We start from the raw sequence: 17,968 nt of genomic DNA on the forward strand, positions 1-17,968 counted from the left end.
TAAGCTGCCTCTGAAGGCTCTCAATCTCCCGAAAATAGGACTTAGGGATAGGATCAAAATAATTCTGGAGAGCATAGAGAAACCGCGGCAATGACATCATCTTAAACAGGGCCGCCCGACCCAGGGGAGACAGGGGAAGTCTGCGCCAACGGGCAACGTCCAAACGTAGCCCAAGTAACGGGGGAAGGAGATTACGATCAAAACGAAGGGACGAGTCCAAGGTAACAAAAACCCCCAAGTATTTGAAGCCATCCCTGGCCACCTGAAGAGGAAGTCCGCTCGGCAACGGAGGCAAGACACCAGACAAAACATACACACAGGATTTAGTCCAATTGATGACGAGGCCTGAGTTAGCGCCAAAGGACACAAGAACGTCAAATAAAACAGTTAAAGACTTGCGAGGGGAAGTAAGGTACAAAAGGATGTCGTCCGCATAAAGCGAGACGCGGTCTTCGAAGTCCGGGGCCCAGCGAATCCCTTTAAGGGACGGTTCCCACCGGAGCCAGGCCGCCAATGGTTCAAGAGCGAGCGCAAACAACAACGGGGACAGGGGGCAACCCTGACGGGTACCCCTGCCCAAGGAGAAGGGAGCCGACACTCTACCGTTTACCACAACTTGTGCCAGAGGTTCCGCGTACAACAACTGAATCCAGCTAATAAACTCGCACCCGAATCCGAATTTCTCAAGAGTCGCCCATAGATAGGGCCACTCCACAGTATCAAAGGCCATAGAGGCATCCAGGGACGCCAAAATGGCCGGCTCAGTCAGAAGCCCCGCCCTCGCCATCACGCCGTGAAGGCGTCGCAGATTCAAAGCAGTGTTGCGATGCGGGATGAAGCCAGACTGATCCGGATGGACCAAATCCCCGAGAACCGAAAGGAGACGAGTCGCCAAAAGTTTTGCCAAAACCTTGGGTTCAACATTTAACAGGGATATGGGTCTATATGAGGAACAGAGGTCACGTGATTTACCATCTTTAGGGACGACGACAATTGTCGCCAGGCGCTGATCATAGGGAAGGATGTTACGTTCACGAGATTCTAGAAACATGGCGCGAAGATACGGCGCCATCTTATCGGGGCGTAGCTTGTACAACTCAATGGGCAACCCGTTCGGGCCCAACGCTTTGCCCGAACGGAGCGAACGGATAGCAGTCGCTATCTCATCATTCGTAAAAGGGGAGTCCAAAGCAATACGGTCCAGGTCGGTGACACAGGGCAAAGTGATATCGCGCAAGAGTAAGCGGGAGTCAGCCACGTCCCTCTCAGACACGGGAGCATATACAACACGGAAATATTCCGCAAAACGATCAACAATGGCAGTCGGATCAGTCACATTCTCACCACTCGCAGACTGAATCACAGGCACCACACGATTAACTCTTTCCTTCTTGTCCAACCACGCTAGGAGTTTGCCCGCCTTATCACCCACATCGTACAATCTGCCTTGTTGCTCACGAAACATCACTTTAGCAGCGTCTGTGACCAGGGATTTATATGCAAACTGTTTTAGACCCAGGGCATGGAGCTTCTCAGGCGTGACACCAGATTCCAACTCATCCTCCAAAGCAGAGATCTCCCCCTCAAGGTCCACCACCTCCCTCCTCCCGGCTTTCTTGGCTTCAACAATCAAGGAGAGGGCCTGTCCACGAATCACAGTTTTAAAGGCTTCCCACAGGGACACAGCCGAAGGGACCGACCCCTCGTTCTCCAGGAAGTATGCATCTATGGACTTGAGCAAGAGGGTACGAGTCTCAGGAGAGGAAAGATACCATGGGTTAATTGGAGCCACTCGGCCCGCTGTCTCCACCCCAACCTCGAAACGAAGCCAGAGCGGCGAGTGGTCAGAAATACCCCTTGGCAAATGCAAAATCTCGCGAACCGCTGACGACTGGGCCGCGGGCATCAGGAAATAATCCAGCCGAGACAGACTGCCATGAGCCCCAGAATGGAAAGTGTATTGGAGCTGAGTGGGGTGCAAAAGTCGCCAGCAGTCCACAAGGCCAAAGGTATCTAGAAACCCACCCAACCACTGCTGAGCCTGCGGAGTATCCCTAGGGGGATGGCGATCGTGAAGGCCGGAAAGCACCGAATTAAAATCACCGGCCAGGAAGAGAGTACTGTCAGGGAGATCTAACAAAACACGGCCCAAATCAGTGAAAGTAGAAGTCTGTAAACCCGGGGGAACATAAACATTAAAGAGAGATAGGGTGCGGCCCTCATATCTACCCACCAAGACAGTATACCTCCCACGGTCATCCTGAATCACCTCGTCAATCGCTAGGGGGAGGGAGGTTCGAACAAGGATACCCACACCCCTAGATCCGGAGGTAAACCCCGAGTGCGCCACAAGGCGGTAGCCCCATCTATTCATCGTATTACAAACATTACCAATCAAATGGGTTTCCTGCATGAAAACAATATCTGGCGACAAACGTCGTATACAATTCAAGACCACACTGCGCTTAATACGATCTCCCAGGCCATTAACGTTCCAGGAAACAAATTTCAACCCTCTACCCCCCATCCCAACCACCCGAGCCAAGACCCCTCATCCACGAGCAAGACACCAGAAACAGCAGCAGACACAGGAGCAATTCGCCTTGAAAACAACACACAAAAAAGAAAGAACTTCCCAACCCCCCTCCCCCAAACTGAAGGGAAACACCCCCCACCCTGCACCCCTGCAAAAAGCTAAAGAGCCACCCCAACCTGCAGTGTGCCTGTCGCCCCATAACCCCTAGTCTACACAAAGACCCCGGAGGAGGAAAGGTCTCCGTTCCACCCGCCCCTGACAAACATCAAGAACGAAAAGTAACAAAAGAAAGATAAAATAATCACAATGCAGAGGAACGCCGGTCAACAATCCTGAAAACGTATTCAAAATAAAACATGTGAGCCAAACAGTCAGATCTCCACACCACCTTCGGCACCACCAGGGTGAGCGGCGGATTCAGTCTCAGGAGCACGGTCAGGCAAGGAGTCTAGCCAGTCATTAACAGCATCTGGGCGATCAAAGAAAAGGGTACGCCCATTATACTCGATCCGAAGTCTGGTGGGATAGAGCATAGCATAACGTAAGCCCCGATCCCGAAGACGTTTCTTGGCCCCACGAAACTCCATCCGTTGTTTCTGAACTTGTTGGGAAAAGTCCGGGTAAAAGTTCACCGTAGCATTCTCAAAGGCCACCGGGCCCTTCACCCGTGAGGCCTGCAGGATAGCGTCCCGGTCTCTATAGTGAAAAAGCTTCGCTACAATGGGTCTCGGCGGGGCTCCCGGCCGAACCCTGCCACCTGGAACACGATGTGCGCGTTCCACCGTGAAGAACTTCGTAAGGCCGGAAGGGGCAAGATGGTTCAAGACCAGATCCTCAACCAGGAGATCCACCGAGTGGGGTTCAGGGTTCTCCGGTACACCAACCAGGCGAACATTGCAGCGTCGGGCCCTATTTTCAAAATCCTCCAGACGTCGGGTCATGAAGTCGTGCACCCGACGGAGATTTCCGACTTCTGTCTGGAGCTCCGAGACGTCCTTCGTGAGGCTGGACGATTTAATGTCCAACGATTGCACCCTCTCATTCGTCTTGCCGAGATCAGCACGAATAAGATTAACCTCAATAGCCACGGTGTCAAGTTTATGGGCCAAGGCCTCGTACTGTAGGCCGGTGGATTCCCTCACGCCCGAGATGGCGCCCATGATGTCCTGTAGGGAGGGCTCCGCCGACTCTTCCAAAACTCGTTCGGACGCTGTACTAGAACCAGGCAGGGCAGCTCCGGGGGACCCCTTAGAATGAGTATAGCGGTCCATGACATTTGATTGAACCGGGGCTCCGCGCAGAGGTGCTTTCGTCTTGCGCGTCTCTCTGTCCCCTCTGCCCGCCATTTTGAAGATGCGTCACAGGACAAGCCACCAGGGTCGACGGGCCCGACACCCAAAGCACAGGATCAAAAGTACACAAAAATGAGGGGCACAAGTCGGGTAGAGGTCGCCAAGCCAGCAAATAGTCCGCAGGAAAAACCCAACAGCCGATCCGCCTCCAGGTCTCAGCCGCAACTCGATAGTCACACCCGTGGCCCAAGTCGGAACAGAATCGAAACCGAAACTTAGGAAGGGGGACCCACAAGGCCAGATCTCCTGCCGTTGTTGTTCAATTCCAGGACGGCTACAGAACCGCACCCCGTCCCGGGCGCACCTCGAGGGCGGAGTCCAAAAGTTCAGACCATCATATCTCAGGAATAAGAGATCCAAATCAATTTCTGAAAGGTGCCAGGCTGATCAGCCAAACGTCCTCCACACGGATTCTTGCAAGAAATCAGGATTCAGTCAGGATAAAATGCCGGGGGCGGCGAGGGTCCGGAGAGCGCTGTGCTCAAGCGGCCATCTCGGATGCCCGCCAAGCTCCTCCCCCCTATTTAATTTTTTTAATTACAATTGTGCTATAAAAACACATTTCACTGTGAAATTTGCTTTCTGCATTTCGTGCTGTAGAACTATTTATACACTTTCTAATTTTATTGTAGAGATCTATTTTCTAACTTCACCACTATAAACTGTGATTCAAACTGTATGCAAACTGAAGGAATAACTCACAACATACCAATTAAACATTCACTAAACCGATTGCTACTTCCCACAGAGGCAGTTGCTTTTACCTTTAACAGCATACTCATCATGTAAATTTAATCTAATGTAAAACATTTCATCATAGTCATATAAAACCACAATGAGCCGCAACTCGTGGAGGCAATTATGGTGCGACAGGGAGACGAGGAGGGGAAGATCTTTGCTGGAGGGACCTAAAAACCAGGATACAGATAATTTGTAGTAAATACATAATTTAATTATTTAAATGAATTTTACAGTGTGCACTACATTCCAAAATGCGATGCTGTGTACACTGAATTTTTTTATTTTTATTAATTAAAATATATACTTTCCTACATTTATCTATATACCATATTTTAGATCTCTCTACCCTACACCTCCCCCTCCCTCCCTCCCTGCCCTCCCATTACTCCCTCGATGGCGTCCGACTGACCTCATCATAATACACCTGTGCAAATGCATATAATAGAATGCAAATACATAGTACTGTCACAAAAATGCATCCGAAATGTCCATCACACCAATAGCCATGTCATAATATACCTCTATAATTTCTCAAAAATTACTGTACACAAATGATACAGCATAAAGTTGAAAGATAATGATGACTTAGCAAAAATTAACCAAGGTAAACAGCAAACTCTTACAGTCAAAGAATAGATGAACCCAAACTGTATACAAAATAACACATGAACCCGGCCCATCAAAAGATTGTAACAATTAACAATAAAACCGTATTTCAAAATACATATGTACTACAAGCATGTTCAGACATGTTGAAAGTACAAATTAAAACCCTCATGTATAAGAGAAGCAGTGTTAATTTTTTTTTAAAAAACATGCATATTATGATAATCTTTTCCAAAATAAGTTATTTTAAATTTATCAACTCACCTGTAAAAAAGGATTTTCTGTTTCTATACTCTCACGTTCAACCTCTGGTTGTTGCTTTTCAGCACCAAACACTCTTTAAAAAAAATACACAACTGAATTTTAGTTAACTTAATACACACATATGTATTACACAACATACACCCATTTTACCAAATATCATGCCTACCATATACATTTCCTAATTTTCTATCCAATATATATCGTAAAGCCTAAGTTTAAGGGGCCTTATTTATGAAATCCTTGCGCCACCGGTGCGTCACTTTTTCCCATGTTAAAAGTGACGCACCAGCGGCGCAAGGCCTTCATAAATGAGGCCCAAGATGTCTTTGTGAACCACATTTATTTATCAAATTTTTCTCCCTACAATTTTTTTTAAATCAATCATTATATACAATATAATCTACCATACATTACCAGGATACTACATGCAATATTTTTGATATGCACTACTACACAACCTTACTTTCTATATTTTTTACGAAAAATACATATACATTATGTGCAGGGAGTTTTTTAACATAATGGCGCTCAACACTTTCTGAATTCCCCCAAATTGGGCATATTATCAAGGGAGTTTATCTCCACTTTTTTGCCTTCAAGTGCCAACAAAGCGAAGATAAAATTATCTCCCTATTACGTAGCTGTCGCTAACACCAGTTAGCGACAGCTAGTAGCAGATAGCAACCATCTAGTGCGCCACTTTGCATGTCAGTAATAATTATCACTAATGATATCCTAAAGTGGGCGTGGCAAGATGATAGCAACTGGAAACAGTCACTAACATCACTATCGCCTATTACCAATTTTATTTTATTTTTTTAAATTTTTATTGTTGCAGCAAATAAACATATATGGCAGTGTAAGTAGCATGAGACGTGGCGTCAACATTCCGCCAAAATCAAATTGAAGCGCAACTTTTTCTTATTTTTTGAAATATTGAACCAAAAACAACATTCAGGTGTACAGATTGAGCTTGCAGAGGCACATTAATTGTACAGTATCTATCCTAGGTATGTCAGGCCAGCTGGCCAGATTGCACCATCCACAGGTAGTCTTACCACCGGCTAATTCTGACGGGCAATGGAGGACCCAAGCAGCCCGCCCCCGCGCCACCCCATCCCACCCGCAATCCCATTGCTATTCTACCTCATCCTCCCCCTCTGAACTGTCCACTTCTTCTTCTTCCGGTAGTGGTTCACAAAGTTCCCCCCTGTAAGTGTTCCATGGCAACCATATTCTGTTCCATTTACGAGGATTGGCCCGCTGCTGATAAACCGCCCGCTCCACCAACATGAGCAAATCCATATTCCTGCACCACTGTGCCAAAGTCGGTAACTCTGATGCCCCCCACCTTTGCGCTATATCCCGTTTCGCTAGCATCATCCCAATAACCACCCATTTCCGCCCATGTGGTGTAAGGTCGGTTGGGCCCCATACATTTAACAAACAAATCCTTGGGTCGGGAGTGTATGAGTTCTGTAATGTTTGGGCGACTGTGCGTGCCACTCGCTTCCAGTATTCGATTATGTACGGCCTATTACCAATTTTGAAGATATTCGCGCTAAGCGTGAATATCTCCAAAAGCTAACACCTGCCCTGAGCAGTTTTTAGTCATGTTATCCAATGGGACCTAGATAACATAGCTAAGAGCATTAGCTCGGTATAGCATGAATATCGCTAACTTTTTAACAATATGCATGCATTGCAGCTGTTTTTTATACCATTTATTATAATTAGCTGCTGAACGTCTCTCAACATTCCATTCGGAGGAAATAAGGAAGTGTTGCCGCCATTTTGTTAATACGACTGCATATATTCTACCGAACAAACGGTGAGAACATGGAAAGAGAAAAAGGTACAGATTATCTAAGCGAGTACGTTTTCTCAGGGAGTGCACTATAGACCCTGAACGCCAGAACAACATTTTTTTTTCCTGAAAAAAGTTACGGGGTGCGCGCACTCGATCGCGCAACCCTATTTACAAGACTGTGATTCACATGCTTTATAAGTAAAATTTAATGCTGGAAATGCAGACGACACTTGAAGATCGTTTCAGATCTTTAAGTTTACTTATTTTGCCTATTATTTAAAATTACAAAAATATACAGTTTATAGAATTCTCATTTGCTGTTTAACATCTGTTAACATTAGAATCAGTGCAAATCAGAAAGTATTGGCCGCCATTTTGTAACTGCGAGTGAATATATTGTACTGATCAAAGGGTTAGAACATGAAAAGGACAAAAGGTACAGATTATGTAACCCAGTACGTTTTCTCAGGAAGTCCAGTATAGACCCTGAACGTGAATGAAACTTTTTTTTTTCTCCGTTAAAAGTTACGTGGTGCGCACATTGGATCGCTGAATATCGCTAACTTTTTAACAATATGCATGCATTGCAGCCGTTTTTTATACCATTTATTATAATTAGCTGCTGAACGTCTCTCAACATTCCATTCGGAGGAAATAAGGAAGTGTTGCCGCCATTTTGTTAATATGACTGCATATATTCTACCGAACAAACGGTGAGAACATGGAAAGAGAAAAAGGTACAGATTATCTAAGCGAGTACATTTTCTCAGGGAGTGCACTATAGACCCTGAACGCCAGAACAACATTTTTTTTTTCTGAAAAAAGTTACGGGGTGCGCGCACTCGATCGCGCTACCCTATTTACAAGACTGTGATTCACATGCTTTATAAGTAAAATTTAATGCTGGAAATGCAGACGACACTTGAAGATCGTTTCAGATCTTTAAGTTTACCTATTTTGCCTATTATTTAAAATTACAAAAATATACAGTTTATAGAATTCACATTTGCTGTTTAACATCTGTTAACATTAGAATCAATGCAAATCAGAAAGTATTGGCCGCCATTTTGTAACTGCGAGTGAACATATTGTACTGATCAAAGGGTTAGAACATGAAAAGGACAAAAGGTACAGATTATGTAACCCAGTACGTTTTCTCAGGAAGTCCAGTATAGACCCTGAACGTGAATGAAACTTTTTTTTTTCTCCGTAAAAAGTTACGTGGTGCGCGCATTGGATCGCGCACCCCTATTTACAAGACTGTGGACTATTACCTTTTCTCACAGATTATTAGCTGCACATATTAAATACACCATAATTTACTTATTTCACTAATCTTTATCAAACTTCAACTAACAGTTCCGCTAACACTGTAACAATATTCTCATACCTTAGTTTGTGAAAAAAATAAAAACTATTCCATACTAAATGTAACTCTCTTTAAAGGTTTTCCGTTCCGTAACTACACTACACTCACCTAACATCATTTCATTGCGTCACTTCTCCACTAGTCATAAGTACACAGAGCCTTATTTATGAAGCCCTTGCGCCGCCGGTGTGTCACTTTTAACATAGGAAATAGTAACGCTTCTATGGTGCAAAATTTTCATAAATGAGGCCCACAGTGTCAAAAATATCAATGCCGCACATAACCCTTCACATCCAGGCACTACCAATTGCATAACTTGTTTAACATGAAGCGCTGTAATGTTGCATGTGTCTTCAAAGGTACACCGGTATCTCCTATAATGCCTAATTTTACCATAACACTCAGCAGTAATTATTTATTTTCAAGCAATGTTAATTGCTATGACTTTTTAATAAACGACAAGCTTTAGTCTGAAATAGTCACTCTGCAAATGTTTCTCTGTAAAAATGAACTTCACCCACCCACGCATGGGAACCTTCATGTTTGCATCTGGCTGCAAAATACGGCCTTGAACTCAAAGTTCCATCCCAAGACTTGAACAACAGCCTTATTGTCCCAAAATCAAGCTACCCGAGCATCTGTTCACAAACATATCTCATTCACTTAGCTAACACTCGCAGAAAACTGCATATCTTATTAAATAGTGACCTTCCTTTACAATTTTCTAAGGTGACTCTCATAATCTTTAACGCTCCTCCACTTCCCAGCTGCACTATTTTTTTTGCAACTACTAACCAATGGTTTGGTGCTTTTTTTGCACCAAATCATTTAAAGGCATTCTGCTACTCTCACTCCATACTCTCTGATCTATGTTTCTGGACATCCTCATCTATTACCAGCAGCTGCAACCTTTGTATTCCTATTTTCGTTATTACAAAATGGAAGTCCGTCCCGCCTTCGGAAACGAGCTGGAACACTTAGAACTATTTCGCCACAGGATGCTTGACCAGTATGGCATTCTGCCACTCGCGACTTTGAGTGCATCATATGGATTATCGTTTCGATTTACTTATTTCACCTGTGTGCAGCCTGTATTTCATTGCCTGAGCTGTGATTTCATGTGGGCCCTGGACTTATGTCTCTGCAACTCAGCACCTCCTGAAGTGAATTACAATCATTTCATGAATCCGTTACTTGATCATGAACAACTTTGTTCCGACGGAGGGATTATGGCCTTTGCAGCGATGCATGGAGTTCTGGGTCATTGGAATATATTCGCAGCGGCGCAAGATTTCTTGGCACACAGCTACATTGAAAATTCACCGAGTTCTCCTCTGATGCTACTAGAGGCTCCGGTGATTAATGACCATGTATGTTCATTTCCTCTTTTCAATTGGATGGCTGACTTGTTTTCGGATGATAACAATGACTTTCTTTTAGAAGCAGTTGCCACTTACTTTGCCTATTCAATGGAAGGATAGCTGTTCTGCAAACCATTGACATCTTGACTGTTTTTTCCCTTCCTAATTTTTCTTATTTTTTTTTTCTTATTATATTTTATATAAACTGACCTATTGGCTTTACTAACATTGGACATTGTAATTTCCTGCTGGTGTGAATTTTTTAAGTTATGTGGAGTTAATTTTTTCTCCACACCTCCTCGATTTTGTTCAAAACATTTCATGATGCTCTAATTTCAACAAATCACTACCTTATGTTATCTTATCTGATTTAAAATATTCTCGAACCAAGGCTGCGTAAAATATGGTTAAATGTGCCCTGAGAAATGTGTATAGTTACAATGACTTTTTATATGATTTTATATGGTTTATCACCATTCTCCCTTTCTACTGCTTATTTCCGCCTCACACACATGTGCTGCTTTTAATTTATGCCTATTGAAAGATTTTTGATTCATAACTAAAAATTGTATGATTACCCTGATATTACCCTTGCTTATCAACCTGTATGAGACATTGTGTACTGAAACCTTTCAAAAAATTATATCAATACAATAGTTGTTCTGAGTACTGATTTTCGAATGTCCCTGCACATAACATACATGCACCTCGAGCCAAATTCTCCCTTTTGGCGCGTTTTTCATTTCCTTTCACAATACCATACAACAAGCTTGTTACTGCTTCGTATGCTGAAAACTAACTGTTAATGAAGTGATGTTTAACCATTACTATTTTCATATATGATTACTGAACTTAAAATCAAAACACACCTTCTTGCATGCAATATAATTAAATATATTTCATTGCGGGGCTGTACAATGTTTTTTAAACGATATTCATTTTGCTTCATACTACATTTCCATCATTTGTGTTCTATGAACTAGTAACTATACCCACTATTTTCTTTAGATTATGTTTACTTGTATTAAATAAAAAACTTTCTCTCAAAACACTGCATCATTGAATAAAAATGTGAAATATATACGTTCCCTCTTTTAACCCATATTCACAACTGAAATAATTTATACTAAAACTGTATTCATGTGTTTCACGTAATCTCAGCTGCACTCAATTCATGTTTTCTTATGTCAACCTGAATTTTTCATACTTCAACCCGCTGGCCTGCGACGGTCAGTCAACCCTTTCTTTACGAGTTGTGAACCATAGCATCAATCGTACCTCTGGCAAAAAAATTATTTATTACTGTAATAAAACTCCGCCGCAGTTGTGCTTCACTCAGAGTATTAATCACTGCTCCCTCGCTTCCACAGAGCACACGCTATATCCTATTTCAGTACTTATCACCCTTTCATCTCCACTATAACAACTGTGTCTGCCTGCAGAACAAACTTCCTTAGCTCAGACTGAACGCACACACACACACATACACACACTAACATAACACAAAGCAACTAATATAGAAAGCAGGAGTGAGATGAAAATGGAGTCACACTAAGGTACACAGAAACCTCTCTATATATTTGCTCTTCTACATCAATTTATAAAAGGCATATACTCCACGAACCTGTCTACAACCTCATGGTCACAATTTTTCATTTGATTGTACTGGGACACCTCTCCTTCTCACCCCACCCCCACCACTGCATCCCTCGGCTGCAAACCACACTGTAATTTTTTCCTCAAACTTAAAGTTTAAAATACCTAAAGCATTACCACTTTTTTTCGACAATATCACATTTAATCAACTATTTTTCTCTCTACCTGCATTATCTGTACTCTACCAATTCCTTTTTTTTTGATCTGTAACCAACTTTACAAATTATGTGCAAACACTCCCAAATATTTATTAACTTCTGTGTATTTCATTACATTTTATTTTCTATTTATTCAGTTTTCCACAAATACATTCAAAACTATAATTCAGACTTGAAAGAAAGTGAAGAAACGGCGCACAACCCCCATTAACTTAACAGAACTTCAGCCCCTCCCCCCTCTCACGTCTGCTGTGGAAGCCCAAGATAACACACATCCCAGATACACACAGAGCCGCACCTGAACGTTTCACATCTCTATAAAGAACCATTTCAACATTAATTAGGCCTTGCACTTGTTTTGCCCATTGTAACAGCCCCTCCACCTTTACTCTATCTACTGATTACACGTTCATGTCCCCCTACAAAAAATCATTTTTTTTCGTCCTTCCCCCCCCCCCCCAAATTTCGTTGCAGATCCGTCTCTAAGTAACATTTAATTCATAGACCTAACAGTAGCTCATAACTTAAAAACATGACTGAACTCCACTATCCTTAATCAAATTAATTAATCGTAATTTTAAACTAATAATTACAAAGAAACAATGTTCCAAAACATTGATGTAATAAAATGGAACATTAGTTGAAAACATATCAAACTGTATCAGTCAAAAATGTGCTTCCTTAGACACAGTAACTCACATAATCAAATATAGTGATCAAACCACAGTTAACGGTACATCATAAAACAAACAGTTATACACTCACCTTTACCAATGCTTTATCAGATGTAGAACAATGATAGTTGTAAAACGATAGCCGTTTGACGGAGCTCTCAATAATACTTCTATCACTGCAACCAAAGAATAATGGCATAGATTTTCTGTCAATACACACTCATATATGTCTCTTCAACCAATCATATTTGTTCCCGCAAAATTTCATATTTAAATTAACATTTCAGTTGGTTATCCTTTCAATATTTTCAAAGTCACATAACGGTCACCCTTCACCCTCTGCCTTCTCTGGCTGTTACCATGGTAACAGCTCAATCTGCACCTGGCTGAAGGCACAGGTCAAAAGTTCATATCTCAACGTTCTAAATCCAAGCAAAAAGGATAATTTCCCTCCAAACACACCTGCCTATCCACTCTTGTTTTACATTTCTTTTTTTTTCCACGACCAATAGAAGATTTGTTTGTAATAAAACTATAACATACAGCGTAGTCTTCAATCTTGAAGTATATCAATTAACCAATCATGTTCAGTTTTTCATTAACACCAATCCTCACACACTTTTTTTATCGTGACTTTCACCATCTACTTGCCATTCCACTTCCAGAACCCATCGGAGTACTACTGCATCTACCTTGAAAATGAAGGTTTGGCTTGTAGGACACAGTTATATTCACTGGAGTGAAAAATATGCTGCAAACAGACGAATTTCTAACCTTGACTTACCAAATGTGCAGATTACGTGGATTGGCCAAAGAGGATTAAGATGTCACCAATTGATACCATTGGTGAAAACTTTTACGCATCTCCCTGAACCTAACCTGATAATTGTGCACTGTGGTGGGAATGATCTAGGCACATTAACAGGTGTAGGTCTAGAAATGCTTCTAAAAGACACCTTTCGTCAATTGATGTCACTTTTTCCTCGAACTGTCTTGGTGTATTCAAATATATGCCAAAGACAAAAATGGAATTGGTCCAATGAACGTTGTCCACAGATTGAGAAAGCAAGGAAACATGTAAATAAATCTGTTTCTGCTTTCCTCAGAGAATATAACATGGGTTCTATATACAACAACAACCTACGTTTCAACATGGAAGGCATCTATCGGAGAGATGGTGTTCATTTCACGGATGAGGGAAATAGAATTTTCCTCTGTAACATGAGACTCTGCATCGGAACTTACTTATAAGTTCAGCAAAAACTCAATTAACACAAGGGCTCTTTTAAGAGCCACCTTAGATCTAAACACTCAAACTTGTAATTTATCTCCATATTTCTTTGTTTTTTGACCGCCGTGCGCGACCAAGTGCGCGCACCTCGTAACTTATTTGCGAAAAAAAGCTACTTTTAGACTTTCGTCATCCTTAATAAACCCCTCAAGATACCTACGAAATCAAACACTCTCCACCCTGCTCCCTTTCCATTCTCACCACTATAGTTTTTCACAGTCTTGTCAATAGGGGTGCGCGACCGAATGCATGCACCCCGCAAATGTTTTCTCCCAAAAAAAATGGTCTTTTCGCGTTCAGGGTCCATACTGTACCCCCTTAGAAAACCTACCCAGCCAGACAATCTCTACCTTCTCCCCTTTCCATGTACTAACCCTTTGTTCTGTATTATATATTCCCTCGCACTAACAAAATGGCAGACAACAATTCCTGATTTCCTCCGAATCGAATGTTGACAGACGTTAAACAGCAAATCACAATGCCGCTCGCGCACACCCGCATAGGTGCGCGCACCCATGCGCGCTTATAAATATATAACTGATTTCAACTTTAATTTTCTCAGCAACTACTGAACGGATTTACACCATTTAAACAAAAGCGTGATCTGCGACCCACACTCTACCTTTCTACTAAATTTCTTATAAATACATTCAGCCGTTCGAGCTGTAGCCGTGTCTAAACGTCCTATGGAAAATAACATTGGAAAAACACGTTTTGGGACCCCCCTTTTATCTCAGCCCCCACTTCACCAATCCCCCCAAAACTTTCACAGAATGAGCGCAGCGGATCGAGCCATCTTCTTTGAGAAATTCGCAAACTTTCGTCCACCAGGGCCAAAGTTATTCCCAATAGAATGTTGCGGATTTCCTATGGAAACTAGGTCCTAACTATAACTACCTACTGGCGACCGCCAGTAGGTAATATTCATATTCATACACATATATATTATGATGTAGTATATTATCATATAATAATCCTATTACAATATAATGTTCGTTTTGGACAAAGGTGAGACCTATTGGCTTTTGCCAGTGCTTGTTATATTGGTTGTAGGTGGCTCAGTTTGCATATCCTTCCCTCTTAACAATGTATTTTATGAACAAGCTGTGTAACCTTACACTTTTGAATGTAATAATGTAAAAAGAGAAAAAAAGTAAAATAAAAATACTCTTGTAAATAACCAATTATTTAGTGAGCCTGCAAAAAATGCACATATGCAAATAACATTTCTTTCCCTCTAATTCTTGTCTAGGCTGAAAAGAAACACAGAAGGTTCCAAGAGTTGGACAGATTTATGCACTACTACACAAGATTTAAAAACCATGAGCTCAGCTATCAGGTATTTGTAAAAAGTCATTTTCCTTTGATTTTGCATGCAGTTTATAATTGACAACCCATTAAGACAAGTGTGGTTGTTTATTTTCTATTTTGGTATCAAATGTAAACAAAGTACTGTACATTATGAGATGTTATGAGTAAAATTGAAATAACGCCAGAATAAAAGAGCTAAAAATGAATCGAACATGTGAAATACAAATATAGACAAAATTGTCTTTAGGTAATAAGGAAAATTGAAAGGACTGTGCCATGACAAACGTGAAGGGAGAGGAAAAAATAAGAAATTATATGACAACCTTGAACAAATTGAAGAAAAGTAATCAGGGAATGTTGAAACCTATTTTGTTATTTTTATTCAGGAAGACCTGAAATTACTTGAATTGAAGCAGAAGCTATGATAAACGAAAGGCACCTGTGTATGACCTAGCGTAAAAGGTTTGCAGAGCAGATTATTTGCTTTAGTAGAAAGAAATACTAGATTCGAGATGGAACAGATCACACAAGAATAATTTGTTTTGATCTACAGACTAGTGTACAGTTTTGAGGCAAAGCATTGTGGATAACCTACATGCCATTGTACATTTCAAATATATTTGTAATTGATCTTAAAATGACCACCATTTATAAACCCACTATAATGAACCCATTGTAGGCCTAGGTAGTCTCCTAACCTTTCACCTACATTTACCCTGCTATTGCACTAGAAAACGGTTTTGGTGCTGACCTTTTACCTAGTTAGGTGTTGCATAAATGTTGTGTTAATACACTTGCACCTTGGACAGTGGACCTACAAAGCAACAGGAAGGCACCAAATCCTATGTTTTCACAAACCAAAGTCTTTTGATCGTTCTGCGTGCTGATCCCAAAATGCCCTCTGTCCAAGAGCACCACCCTTCACATCGGGTGAGTAACAAAATGTCTTGAGCTCAGAATAGCACCGCTTATTAAGTCAGTCCGAACAATTAACAAAATCCCTTAATTATTGTCCTTATTGATGCGCTGAGTCCCGGTATATATTTCAAAATATGTTTAATGTTCCTTTCAAAAAGTTTATGCAGATAGCCAGCCAACGCGTTTCGTTCTAAAAACAGAACTTCCTCAGGGCAAAAGGTTTGTATCAAGCGCAGTCACATCAAAACGATTTCTTCATAGTTCATGGTTACCAGCTGTGGCGGGCTCCCCTGAATTTGGTGGAACCTGGCGGGGTCGGCGTACGTCGCCACAGATAGGGTTAATACCTTGGATATTATTTCGTGTTGGACTTGAACACTTATTTGTGCCTCGAACTACATAAGGAAAACAAACGGATTTTCGGTTCTTTTCAAAAATACAAGATGAGGAACCAAGAGTGAAATATCTCACGATGCAATAAATAAATATAAAAATAGGAAGTTTTTATTTTGGAATATATTATTTCCATAAGATGGATATACTAAGACAGTGGCGTATTACTCTTAACATGGAGTTTTGAGATGTATATGAAGAAATCGTTTTGATGTGACTGCGCTTGATACAAACCTTTTGCCCTGAGGAAGTTCTGTTTTTAGAATGAAAGGCGTTGGCTGGCTATCTGCATAAACTTTTTGAAAGGAACATTAAACATATTTTGAAATATATACCGGGACTCAGCGCATCAATAAGGACAATAATTAAGGGATTTTGTTAATTGTTCGGACTGACTTAATAAGCGGTGCTATTCTGAGCTCAAGACATAAATGTTGTGTGGTTTTCTCCGAAAACTAGCCTCATTTATCATGCATGAGGATTCTCAGAATCGCAGCAGGATTACCATCTTCTGCATAATAGCTGTGTATAAGGTTCATCACTATCGTCATCCTCTGCCGACATGACACAGCAAGGTTGAACCCCTGAGGATACCTTTCAGGTATATAAGCACCATATCTTCGCTGAGCCAGGCAGAGGAGAAACACTTCTATGCTGACACACTGACACAAGATGCTGAGGTCCCTGCACGCAGATACTCCAGCACGCAGTTGTCTGTCATCCCTCGCGGGGTGCCCAATTCGAGGCCAAGATTGGGTGCTTCATTCTCTCACATCAGGTAATGGGGTTGGCTTTTTCCTAGGGGAATTCTTGGCTTTACACCTACATACATGCTAGGTTTACTTAGGTACACTTAGTTGGGGTTTGCATTGTAGGATTAAGAATTATTACTGTAACGTATTTATATGCCTGCATATATTCATTGTTTTAGCACTGGTAGAATTCTACCATCCATTTACTCTGTTGGTGCTTATAACCGTATATATCTGTTTCTGTCTAATGGTTGTTGCAGCACAGAATGATGCTGGTTCAATAAATGCTTATTCAAAACGTCCTCCTCATTTATTCTGTGTATCTCTCTGAGACAAAGTGAGCACAAGTGACTGAGCGAAAAGTACTGTACTGTTTCCACGATCCCTGATGTGACAGGCTTGTCATGTTCAATAGTTCCCAGAAACTATTTGCTCCTTGGTAAGAGGGGGTTCATAATGGCACAGCGAGCTAGCTGGTCTACGGGCGAACATATCCGGTGGGGGTGTCTGTAACCAGTCTGGACACCAATCCCACAATTTGTTGTTTAAACGCAAAGATCCTATATAGATTTATAGGAACTGCACAACACATAATCTTACCTATGGTCTTTGTATAGTCATCTGTTTGAATTTTCCTTGTATAATAAATTCACAGACATTTTCTCGCTATTTGAATTGTAGGGAAAAATGCTTGCCATAATTCCCTCTTTAGAGATCTTGTTATGAAGAAGGCTAGTAAAACAATACACTGTCTGTCTACACTAGGAGATCCTATC

At 41.6% G+C, this 17,968-nt stretch overlaps 1 protein-coding gene across 2 annotated transcripts in view; it reads left to right on the forward strand.

Moving 5' to 3' along the window:
- Window positions 1–17,968, forward strand: part of ANKIB1 (ankyrin repeat and IBR domain containing 1) — a 580,820-nt gene that overhangs the window by 350,596 nt on the left and 212,256 nt on the right. For both annotated transcript variants that reach the window (XM_078663642.1, XM_078663643.1), the window contains exon 13: window positions 15,071–15,157. In XM_078663642.1, the coding sequence (XP_078519768.1) occupies window positions 15,071–15,157 (87 nt within the window). The remainder of the gene's footprint in view (window positions 1–15,070; window positions 15,158–17,968) is intronic.

Source organism: Lissotriton helveticus, chromosome 10, assembly GCF_964261635.1.
Source record: "Lissotriton helveticus chromosome 10, aLisHel1.1, whole genome shotgun sequence".
Lineage (NCBI taxonomy): Eukaryota > Metazoa > Chordata > Amphibia > Caudata > Salamandridae > Lissotriton > Lissotriton helveticus.